Here is a 12,793-nt window from a genome sequence, read left to right as displayed (position 1 = left end):
GGGGAAAACAACAGATATAAAAAGAAAAAGTAATGTTCATACTCCTTGTCATCACCCTGATGATGTATGAATACAAGATGTTTTTTCACCATTAAACACCAAGCTGTAAGTTTCTTAGCAACTTAATTTTCTTAGTCAGTAAATTACAAACACTATTTTAGGACAATTTATATGGCTCTGACTTATAAAAGCTCCACTATACAGTATTCTGCAATACAATAATTTACTCAGCCACTCTCCTGTTGGAGGTCAGGTTGTTTTCCAACTTCTGCCACTGCAAATATTATTGCACTCTATACATCCTTGTCTCCATATTTCCATGTATTGGTCCATTACATTTTGCTGGGTGGATTCTCAAAAGCTATAATGTTATAGCATTTCTCACAACATTGTATGGGAATGACTATTTCCTGTATCTTTACTGGCACTTTTAATTTATAAACACACAGACACACACACACACAGATTAATTTTTGCATTCCTGATATAGGTTTATTATACACACACACCTAAAATTTTGTCTATCTGGTAAAAAAAAAGTATAATTATGTGATATTGATTTATAGTTTCCTGATGCCTTATGAGGTTACACATGCTCTTGGCTATTTTCATTTACTCTTCTGTGAACTACTTTTTCATAATTTTTACCTATTTTTTTCCTGAGTGTTATTTCTTCCTATCAACCTAAGAATTCTCTGTATAGGAGAGTTACTAATTCATTGTCGTAGGTGTTCAACATTTTTTTCCAAGGATATTGTCATGTTTTGCTTATTAGTGGTGTATTCTGCTATACCAAAAACACAAAATATTTATATGCTCAAATTTTTAAACCTATTCCTTTAGGTTTTTGAATTCCTTCTTTCTTAAGAAAGGCATCCTCAACTTGATTTCACACACTATAATTTCGTCAAAGTCTTACAGTTTCAATCTTGAATGAATTAAGATTTATTTTTATATATTGTATAGGGTAGAGGTCCAAATTTGTTTTCTTTCAGGTGGATAGAAAAGTATACCGGCACCATTTATTAAGTAAAATATCCTTTTCTAAAACAAATTAAAATAATAGTCAAATATTACTTGGAACCCAGAAGTGTTCTAAATGTTTACTTAAGAATCATGAGAATCCTATGGGGCAGGCAGCTACGATTCACATTTTACAATAAGAAATGGTGAAGTTAAGGATGTTTCCTCAAATCAGAAAATTAGGAAGTGGCAAAGATTTGATATGATGCCATTGAAGTATGGCCTGAAATCTCAGCTCTTTTAATCCCTAAGTTATGCTACCTTTCTTAATGTATGATAAAATATAGTAAGTTCCTCTATATACTTGGATTTATTTCTGAAATCTCTATTATGTTTCACTAATTACATGTTTGTGTTAATGTCTCATTGCTTTTATTATGCTAGCTTTATAGCAGATTTTAATACTGATTAAGAAATTTGTTCTACACAATCATTTTCTTGTTAGTTCTTTTATTAATCATCACATGGTAACTCTCAGGCATTTACTTTTCCATATGAATATTAAAATAACTGTCTTGTTTCTATCCCACAAAACCAGAAAAATTGGGAAAATGAAAATTGCAATAGATCTAATTTTAATCTAAAAGTATTGATATTTCTATAAAATAAAATCTCCTCCAATATGAATGAAGTCTATGTATTAAGGGAATGTTTATGTCATCAAATGAAAATTTTACATTCTATTAATGTGGATTCTGTGCTTTTCTGGTTCAGTGTATTCACAGGAAGTTTTGGAGAGTCTGGTATGTATATGACATATATTAAGTCAAGCCATAAGAAATTATACCCAAATGTCAACAATTTCAAAAGGTTCATCCTAATGGTATGTAAAGTATAAAATCTACTGTATGTAATAATGTCAGTAAATTCATTTAAAAAGAACATTTGAATTTCACTATTTTCCAAGAACTTTCTAAAGTACACTTCTAACGAACATTTTCCTATTACACACACACACACACACACACACACTCCTCCCACATACACAATGAAGGAAATGAAAATTAATTTTGCTGGTTTTGGAGAATTATGACAAAACTTGAGACAAGGGCCTGACTGGTTTTCAAATATGCCCTGAGTTTAAAAAGTAAAACAGAAGTCTAATAAAAAAGGCTATGTCCTTTCAATGTAACCTTCTTATTCACTCAAAAGTATTATTTTCCCAGTTTATATTTTTAGAGAACTTCTATGTAAAATTTCAGTTGAAGGAATTTTCAAATAAAAAATGAATTCTAAAACAATAGTCTGTAAACCAATTCTTCCAATAAATACTAATCATTCCATTTAGTTAGTGCTTCTGATATATCAGCAAATAAAACAAAGATCCTGCTCTCATGCAACTTACTTTCTAGGAAAGTGAGACAGACAATACATAATACATAGGATAATGAGCTAAGTATACAGAATTCTATAAAGCATTGGAAAAAATACAGCAAGATAAAGGGAGTCAGAAATACTGGGAGTGGGGGGAGGCCAGCTTGCAATATTCAATAGGGTAGTCAGGTAAGCCTTATAGAGAAGGTGATTTCGAACAAAGACTTGAAGGCTATGAAGGTGAGATAAAGAGAATTTCATGCAGAGAGAAAAGCAAGAACAAAATACTGAGGCAAGAGCATGCCTAATGCCTGCAAGGAAAATCAAGCAGGTCAAATTGTCTGGGGCACAGTGAAGGAGGTGTGGTAGGAAAATGAAAGAGGTAATGTGGCAGGGGCTAGATCTTTTAAGTTTATAGATGTAATTTTGGGGATTTTGGATTTTACTGAACTTAGTGGGTAACTACTGCAGGCATATATATACAAAGAAAAAAACACCCCTGACATTTTTAAAAGAAATATTCAGTCTGCTTAGTGGAGAACAGACTCTGGAGAATAAGGGTAGAAAGGCAGGAAATCCCTATATGGAGACTATTGCAATAATTTCGGCTTGTACTAGGGTAGCAGTAAATGTGGTCAGAAGTGGTTAAGATTCTATATATATTTTAAAGGTGGAGTCAACATTATTTCTTATAGTAGCTGGATTTGAGATAAAAAGAAAAGGGATAAGGATGAATCCAAGATTCTGAGCAACTGGATATATGGAATTGTCTTCAACTGAGATGATAAAGGCTATAGGTAGACCAAGTATGGAGTAGTTTGGGGGCTTGCTGAATTTAAGATATCCATTAGATATGCAAGTGGAAATGTTGAGTGGAAAAATGGATATAGTCTGTAGTTTCACTGTGACATCTGGATTAGAGATAAATTTGAAACCAAGTTACGTAGGCCTGAATCTTATACAATTTTAAGGGAAATCTTTGGGAAATACATTCAAAATTATGAACATAAAATTACGTAAAGTCTTGCAGTAAGCTTGAGCAGGTGAGGAATCTTAAGGTTTAGGCTTTATTAGTTTGTGTGTAAACCTGCTTCTTTCTGAAGACAAATTTACAGATATCAGCATATAAAAGCCATAGTATTAATTAGGAGAAAGAAAAGTATAAACCCAGAAGTCTCAAGTATTAAGACATGAAGTGATAAGAGAAGGAACCAGCAAAGGATTCTGGAATCAAGCACATGGCATGATGTAGGAAGAAAACCAAGAGTGTGAAGCATTCTGGAAGCCAAGTAAAGAAAGTATACCAAGGAAGTGGAAGTGATAAATTATAATAAATACTGTTGACAGACCAAGTAACATGTAGATTGAGAACAGACGACTGAAATTAGCAATATGGTCATCACTGATGTCTTTGACATGCACAGTTTTGGTGGAATGGCAGAGGCAAAAACCTGACTGGAATAAATTTAAGAAAAAATTGGAAAACAGAGTGAAGAAAATACTTTTGTGAATTTTGCTACAAAGGTGTAGGAAGTAGGGTATTAGCTGGCAGGGGAGAGTGGGATTAAAGGAAGTTTTATTTTGTCCTTTTTAAGATAGGGGAAAGAACAGATACACGTGTGCTGATGGGAATGATCCCAGAGATAAAAACTTGACATATAAAGGAGACAGAGATAGACATCCTGAAAGGATGTTCTTGAGTAGAGGAAGAAGGGTGAAGTTTAATGTCCAACTTAAATTACTGGTTTTAGATAGGCACATGGAATGTTTACCTACAATGGTAGAATGTAGAATATGTGGGTATAAATGCTGAATGATTAAATGTTAAGTGTTGGTTTAAGTCTGTGGACGTTTTCTTTTGATTACTTCATTTTTCTCAGTGAAGTAGGAACTAAGGTCATCATCTGGGAGTGGGGATGGAGCAAGAGATATTGGGAAGCTGTGGCAAGGCCAATTCGCAGATGGCCCCATGACCTCTGTCCCCTTGGTAATATGTTTTGTATGATCCCCTCCATTTGAGTGTGTGTGAAAATTGTGACTTGACTGGAATCAACAAAATATGACAAAGGGATGGAACTTCACTACTGTGATTAAGTTATGCTGTATGCAAACGAGGTGAGAAGTCACTCCTGTGATTATGTTTAATATGTTAAGACTCCATCTTACTAGCACACACTGGAAAGAAATTCTCCTGCTAGCTTTACAAGAAGCCAACAGCCATGCTGGGAAGTGCCTGTAGAGAGGGTCACGTGGCAAGATACAAGGGCAGCCTTTAGAATCTGAAGGCTGTCTTTGCTAACAAACAGGAGGAAGTCAGGGCCCTCAGTCATACAGTTGAAAAGAACTGAATGCTGCCATCAATGTGGATCAACTTAGAAGTAGGTTAGTTTCTAGTCAAGCCTCTAGATGAGAATGTACCCCGGCCAATACTTTGATTGCAGTCTTGTGGGAGCACAAATAGAGGACTCAGCTAAGTGATGTCCAAACTCTTGATCCATGGAAACTATGAGATAATAAATGTGTGCTGTTTAGGCTCACAGGTCTGTGGTAATTTGTATTGTCTGACATAACTAAGGGTCCATTTGAGATATGTGGTCATGAATTTAAAGTGGACTACTGTAACCATAGCAAAGATACTATATATGACTTACCTATTTTCATTTGGTTTATATATTTTGACATATAATTTCAAATTTTTCAGTAAATATAGAAATGTCTATAAAGCACATATTTCTGAAATCATTCCTTTTTTTTTCCTCTCCTTGAAATTTGAGAAGAATCCCATAAGAGCTAGCAAGCAGGCTGGAGTAAGGCTGGAAAACTTAACTTTTGGCATCACTGACTGGTTAACAAAATTAGTTTGTTGAATTTTTAAGTGATTAAGAAATTCAGAATAAATAACTTAGAACTGATCAAACCCAACAAATCCTGTATTTTTTTTAAGTCTAACATTGTTTAAATAATTCAATTCTATTTAATATATCTTTTATTTGCTTCATATTTAAAATTCCTTACATAAAAATTTCAAACATACCTTGCAGTATACAACACATGCAAAACAAATAAATTGTAAAATTAGCCCTCCCAACTTTTCTTTCTCAACAGGGAAATAACAGCAATTCGACTTATTACTAGACAACAAGTAACAGTATGCTCACTAGATAAGAAAATAATTGTAGTTTAAGCTACCTTAAAAAGCATATAGAAATTTTGATTACAGAAATATTTGAGTTAAAAAAGCAATAATACTAGTATATTAGAATCTTTCTTTAAAGATAAAACTCAGTTTTAATCATTGCATGCTGTGATATTTACCATCTTAGAAAATACTTTCTTTTCCATTATCACTTGAAAAATATTTCAGGAAAAAAATAAACATGGCCTAACATTTATATGGTGAATATTACATTCTCGATACTGTACTGTTCTAATAATAATGAATTTACTTCTTCAAGCCTATGAAGTGCTATTATTTCACAGAAGGGGAAACTGAAGCCCAATTTACTCAGCAAGTAAGTGGCAGAACAAGGATCTGATCATAGGCAATTTGGCTCCAGTCTTGACTTTTAACCATATTCTATAATGTGGTTCTCAAACAACAGTCCTTCAGTTTTCAGGGGAAAATTATTACAGACCCACAACATTGTAGTTACAGTCTGCTAGTCTGACCTGTGGAAACACGAGGGTGTGAAAGTTAAATTCAGTACTGAAACATGATATTTTTAAAAGAACAGAAAAGATTTTTAAATGTTGAAACTACAGATAAAACTTACTTTTTGATATATTTTCTGTGCTTTTTATTTTTGGGTTTTCTGAATATTAATAGTCCCTTAGTTCTTTTTATCACATTACTTTGTAACATCAATAAGTCATTCATTATGGAAATAGAACTCAATCATAACTCACAGCTATTATTGATGAAAATAACACAGTCATCTGAAAATATTTTATGAAATATATAAAGTTTTGTAAAAATGCACATGGAAAGTTTATAGTCACTTTTAATAGCAGGAGTTATTACATTAGCTGTAACATATAAACAACAATTTTTAATCTAAAACAAAATTCTCTGGTTTTGAACCATTTCTTCCAATTATAAAAATGCAGCATAGCTGTTAAATTGCTGGGTAAGAATAAGGTTAACTTAAACCAGTAGTAAAAGTTATTTTCTCATAGGTTTAAAAGTCTACTTTAAAAGTAGAATATCAGAATTCATTTTTCCATATTGGTTGCCCTTACAGATTTAAGTCAATATAGTGAAGATGAATTAATTAGGACTATCCACAAGGTACAACTGTAAGTTATCTACAGTCTGAATTTACAAAAAAAACAAACTACCTTTTGTCCTACAACATGAATAGAATCTATTGGGAAATATTGTAGGGAATAAAATAATTACACAGTACTAATAACATAAAGATGGATAATAACTACAATTTCTTCAATGAATTTAAGGGTTTTGTTTTGTTCTTTTCTTATATCTTGCCTCACATTGTTCAGGAGCTATTACACTTGTTTGCACAAGAACAGAAGAAAATAGTAAATAAAACACATTTAACAAATAAAACTGAGTATAGTGAATATAATATAAAACCACAAATGACCTGTTATTTCAAATTAGAAAAATATTAGATTTGGCAGAGGTGGATGTAGTAACATATCTAGAAGGTAAAAATAGTAAATTTCAATGTAAAATAAGCTTGTTAAAGAAATCATTTTATAAGAATTCACATGTTCAAGTAAAGTAAGTAAAAGAATAAAAATCTAACTGCAAATACAGAATTAGTGAGATAGGTTTTCTTTCAAGATCCAGAATTTTTTACTTTATATGTTCAAGAAAATCATTTTGCTTTTATTACTGTTATACTCATTTGTCTTCTTTTTGTTTGGAAAAGAAACAATGATGAAGTGCAGGAGAAACATTTTTTTAATAAAGTCAATTGGTTTCCCAATAATTTTATCCCATAATTAAAGCTTATCTAGGAGATAAGGTATACAATGTAAAAATGTATATGCACTTTTTAACTTCATTCATCAAGTTTACAAGTTTGGTTCTCATTTTAAATCATACCATTTAATTCAAAGAGAAGTGCTTGGTTTCATCATTAGAGATGTATACTTTTTAAACCAATTTATTGGCACTAAAATGTATTACTAAATACTTTTGTCTAATGGGAACAGTATTGCATAAAATGAAAATCAAGCTTCTACTGTAGGATAACAGTATTTTATTTTAGTTTTGCTTCCAATTGTTAATTTAAAATTTTTCCTGAGGTCACAAAAATACTAGAATCAATAAATGAGCAAAATAATTCTGATAGCCTTACATTAGACATATACAAAAGCCACATTTAATATATTTAGCAAATATAGTAATATAATTCAAAGTTAATAATCTACTAATCAGTTATATGAAAAACTTACTAAAAAGATAAGCTTTTGCTTAATATTTAAATAATCCCACAGGGCCTGTAGTGGTAAAAAAGTGGAAATATTAAAGACAATAACATTTCTCACCTAAATGAAGCTCAACTCAGACAAAATGAAAATGTGTTTAATCATTTTAATGAATATATTTTTCAACATTTGTGAAGTTAAGGTACAGTATGGATCTGAATTACATAAAATATTTTAGATGATTTCTTTAAATGTGCCAAAATAACTACATTTTTGAAGAATGACCTACAAATATTCAGTATGAAAACAATCATCAAATCAAACTAGTAAGATGTATTTCTAATTGCAAAGTTTGCTACTGCAGCAAAGAAAATGCTAATAATGAATTCTAAGAAAATATCACTTCCCGAGTTGTTAAACATTAAAATTATCACAATTACTAATTTTCAGTTACTTTTTGGTAGAAATGCTTCCCATCAAAAGTTTAAAATTGTACATAGTAAGGCATGTCTGAAATAAAACAAATATAAATGCATTCACTTTTAAAGATATACCTTTGCTCAATATGTCATAGTGATACATTTATTTTATATATATATATTTTAAACTTATATACCAAGAATCCTAGGGAGAAACAGTAATGGCAATTATAAACACCAACTCAATAAATAACCCTCAAAGCTCCACAAGGTCATAATTTTAAGGGGAAAAATCCAAAATTCTAATAGTCTACTATTGGAACATATTTTTGTTATCTACCGTTAAAAATGCATATAAATTTTCAGGAATAATTGATATTTCTTTCTCAGGTTACTTGGAATCTGATCATGGTGTATTAGGTGAATGAATACATCCTTAACCCACCATTATCTTTTTCTCCAGTGTGCAGGCAATCAACCGTGAAAAGTATGGTGTAGATGACAGGATGATACTGTACCTGATTAGCTCTGGAGGTGGTCATGGGATCAGATGGAGAGGACTTGGTGGTAGTTGGGGAAGATGGCAATGTCTGGGAACAAAGCAGTTCAGGAGCAAATCAACCTTTATAAGCCTTAAACTGATTATTTAATCAAAACAAAATAAAATAAAATGTAATATAACGAGAACAAAATCCTATGAACAAATTTTACTCCTATTCATTCAAATTTAATGGAATTTAAGATCAATTAAGTAACTAATGCATGTAAATATGCATGCATAAGCATGTGAAAATAAATTCATGCCTTGAAGTCATGATGGTGACTGATAAAAATTCACATGAGTATTACGATATCCTGACCATATTCATGAATAGCAGTCTCTTTTCTTTCCCTCATATTTTCTTTGGGGAAAAGAAATGTAAAACAAAAATTCAATAAATTTAATGAGTGAAATTGAAAGAGTCATTTTATCAATGAATACAGTCGGAGATTGGAAGAAGTGGTGAAATGAAGTTTACTTTCGCACAAAAGTATCCACCTACTTAATATGTAGAATATCACCAACAAGTTGATTCCACATGAATTTAGGGATCCATACTTAAAAGCAATTAAATTTGCAGTTTTCAGTTCTTAATATCACATTATCTCTAAAATATTAATTTTTAATAAATTTAGACCCATCTGAAAATGTAAACATTAGCCTCATTAAATAAACAAGTTACCAATAGCATTTTACAAATTGCCATATTTTTATTATTTATGACAAATATTAAAAATTTCATATAGATGAAGGGTATAATATATTGTAGCATTATCAGCCTGTGTTGAAAAATAAGCACTGAAATATTAGGAATCATATTTATTGTTCACTTTGTTTCTAACCACATACATGTATACTATATATGAAATATGTTGTATGAGACCATAATATACTTGAACATTTCATTAATATATTTAAAAATTTCTCATGTCTCAGAGAGTAACATGTAAGTTCCTAAAGTGTAAGATGTTTAGATCTTTTCTTTTTAAACCAGGTTTGCACTGAGCAAATAACGTTAAGTAGTACCCTCAATAGGTAATATTTCTTATTGTGTGAATAAGACATTTTTATAGAATAGACACAGACATTATGTTTTATATTAATATATATCCATCAAAATTACTCAAATATGAGCAAAAGCATAACTTTAAAGGTTCAGCAGTGTAAAGAAAAGTAGATGATATTACTCAATAAAGTCATACTTATGCCTTTAAAATTTCAAAAATTTTTCTATGGGTAGAGTAAAGCAGTTAGGAGTAAAAAATGAATAAGAAATCCATAGGCTCCTGCTTGACTTACTGTTCTCCAGTAACAAAGTAAGACTGATTCTAACATCAGATCATGTTTTAAATAGTCTACTCCTCAAGTGATTCCTGGTTCTTCTAAGTTAACAGCTAAGATACTTTGAGGAACATTGGACTTAATGTTGAGTCATACCAAGACTTCTGTTAAATCAGATTTAAAAAGGGGATAGAAACTACATTCAGAAGTAAAACTTTGTAAAAAGAACAAGAGAATCTTCAACTTCTTTGTTTTCTGTTATAAATTCCTGTCATTTCACCAGAGAGAGTTTCACTTTCAGTTGTTAAAAATTGCCTGAATGTTTTCTTTTCCTTGTAATACTATGCTGGGATATATGATATACTTCATGCTACTATATATACTATGAATTGATCACTAAAGGCTTTATTTTCCCATCTCTACTCACAAATGTTATTGCAGAGAATTCCTGGGAGTAGTGAACAAACATTTAAAAACCTGCTCTGTACTGGTCTTAGATTAATTATGAGGTTGCTGACTAAATAGATGTGAAATAAATCTAGAGGCCATTTCACCCCAATTAGGTTAGAAGCTAAGTTCGTTAACATACAGAAGTATATAATATATGTGTGTTGGGTTCTTCTATGTCCATCAGCGTAAAATAAGCCTGAATGTTCCACAGGTTCATAAGGACATCCACTTTGCTGTGGATATGAATTCTCAAGATGGTCTTGAAATGTTGCAAAGAACTATGTGAAAAAGTAGTAATGTCAAGTAGCTCAGAATTTGTAGTCATTTAGATTAACATTATCTTCTGTCAATTTATTCAGCCTTTCCTTTGCTTGCAATATATATGAAATACTGGGCATGTATTACTAATAAGTGATGCAACTCATATTCATAAATATTGTCCTTAAGAATTCAGCTGTTTCTTTCCCACAGAAATAATTTTAAACTTCTGGGACAATATTAATGTGCTTAAAATCATTAAAGGTTTGCTTATTAAACATGAGAATCTGGTAAGAGATTAAGAGTTTAGGTAACATGTAATGAAATAAACACGAGTTTTCTTGCCATCTATTATTCCTACTCATATTCACTTTAAGCACAAGGAGTCTTTTCCCTTTACAAATTTAACTTACAACAGAGTAAGGAAATTCCAGAAATTTGGGGTTTCAGTTGATTTTTTAAAATACTAGTTGCAAAAAATTGTTCTAATAAACACATAAAAACTGTACTGAAGTAAAGTCTTTAATTTAGAAGGGTCTATTAATTATATTAACCAAACAGCTTTGATAGTTGGTCTCAACCACAGATAACTACAACAGAAAAATCTGTAATAAATCTTTCAATGTACAATATGTTTGTTTCCCTAATATTTTATAGTCAAGGTGTTTACTCCTATTACTATGTGGACTTAAAGTTTAGTGGTTTCAAGTTAAAATCATTTAGTAAAATTTCTAATATACATCATGAAGCTGTAACTAATTACATATCCATATAGCAACAATTTATTAATATTTATTATAAAGAACATTTATAAAGGATACATTCCTCTAAAAATTACTTTCTTACATTTATTAAATAGCGATCATGTAGGACAGTCATTTTTTAAGCAAAATTTTATTTTTCAAATGGAAAAGTATGTATTTTTATCTACACAAATTGATTGGCTGTTTAAGGACTCTGCTTTAAACACTGAAGGCTGATTTAGCTATTGCAGAAAAATTTGAAGTATTTTATAATTTTTAAATAGTGAGTATGTTGGAATATTTTTTAAAATTCAAGATTTAACAAGTCATTGTTATTGTTAACAAATAGACATACTACAAAGTGATTACAAACTGTAAAATCCATTAGTGACAGTTTTGCTGGACCAAAGAATATTACTATAAATAAGCTGTATAATAAATATAGCTTCTCTTCATGCAAATCTGCAGTGACAGACTATCAAGAACCTCTTATATTTATAGGTATTGTGAGAACAGCAATGAACAACAAATTTCAGTTGTAATTTGGAATCTACTACTAGCTAAGTGAGAAACACTACTCAAGTAATCACCTTCCCTTGCAAACCTGTTTCAAATTCTGTTAAACCTGTATACTGCTCTATGGAAAAGAATGGATGAACTCTTTAAATGTGTAATTGTCACTTTTGGACTTCCATCCCGACAAGCATCCTCCCCTTCCTCCAGTGTCAGAACTAGATGGAACCATTTGGTCGTAATATAAATGCATGTGGTCTAATTCCAGGAGGTCTTTCACAATTTATTCTTAATCTACAGCTTATTTTCCTCCTAACTGCTATTCTACACCTTAATCCTTCCCCCTTCAACCATTCGACCCATGTATTTTACCTTCCTTTCAACTATAGTCTTTATTACTCAAAGGAAATCATAATTTTCCAGAATGAGATTCCTTTTTAACTACACCTGACTTCATCTCAACTTTTTACTTTTCTAAGCTACTTTTCTTTCTATCTTCTCAATCTTTTAATTTGTGGATGAAATTGTAATTTCCTAATCGGATGTATAGGCTAGGACCTTAACACCTTAAATTCTATCTTTACCACTCCAATAATCTCTTCTGTATTATGCACCTTCAACTTCTCTGACTTTTCAAGTTACTTTTATTATTTAAAATAAGCCATTCCCTCTTGAGTAGCAGGGGTTATGCGGACCTCTCTGATCTAATTTGTATTTTTCTTCTTTGTATATACAAAATTTCAAATCAGCAGTCTTCACATTTCACACCATTTTTTCTTTTTACTAAACCAGCCTCTTTAACTCTAGGAAACAATGACTTTGTGATTTTCCCACCATGTGATTGAAACTAACCT

At 31.1% G+C, this 12,793-nt stretch overlaps 1 protein-coding gene across 9 annotated transcripts in view; it reads right to left on the bottom strand.

Moving 5' to 3' along the window:
- Positions 1-12,793, bottom strand: part of NOVA1 (NOVA alternative splicing regulator 1) — a 167,477-nt gene that overhangs the window by 22,055 nt on the left and 132,629 nt on the right. For 7 of the 9 annotated variants that reach the window (XM_036884531.2, XM_057488526.1, XM_057488528.1 and 4 more), the window contains one exon: positions 8,672-8,743. The exons of the other annotated variants lie outside the window; for them this stretch is intronic. In XM_036884531.2, the coding sequence (XP_036740426.1) occupies positions 8,672-8,743 (72 nt within the window). The remainder of the gene's footprint in view (positions 1-8,671; positions 8,744-12,793) is intronic. 9 annotated transcript variants of the gene reach the window in all.

Source organism: Manis pentadactyla, chromosome 11 (genome assembly GCF_030020395.1).
Source record: "Manis pentadactyla isolate mManPen7 chromosome 11, mManPen7.hap1, whole genome shotgun sequence".
Lineage (NCBI taxonomy): Eukaryota > Metazoa > Chordata > Mammalia > Pholidota > Manidae > Manis > Manis pentadactyla.
Note: the sequence above shows the minus strand (reverse complement) of the source record. Positions and strands in the feature narration are given on the sequence as shown.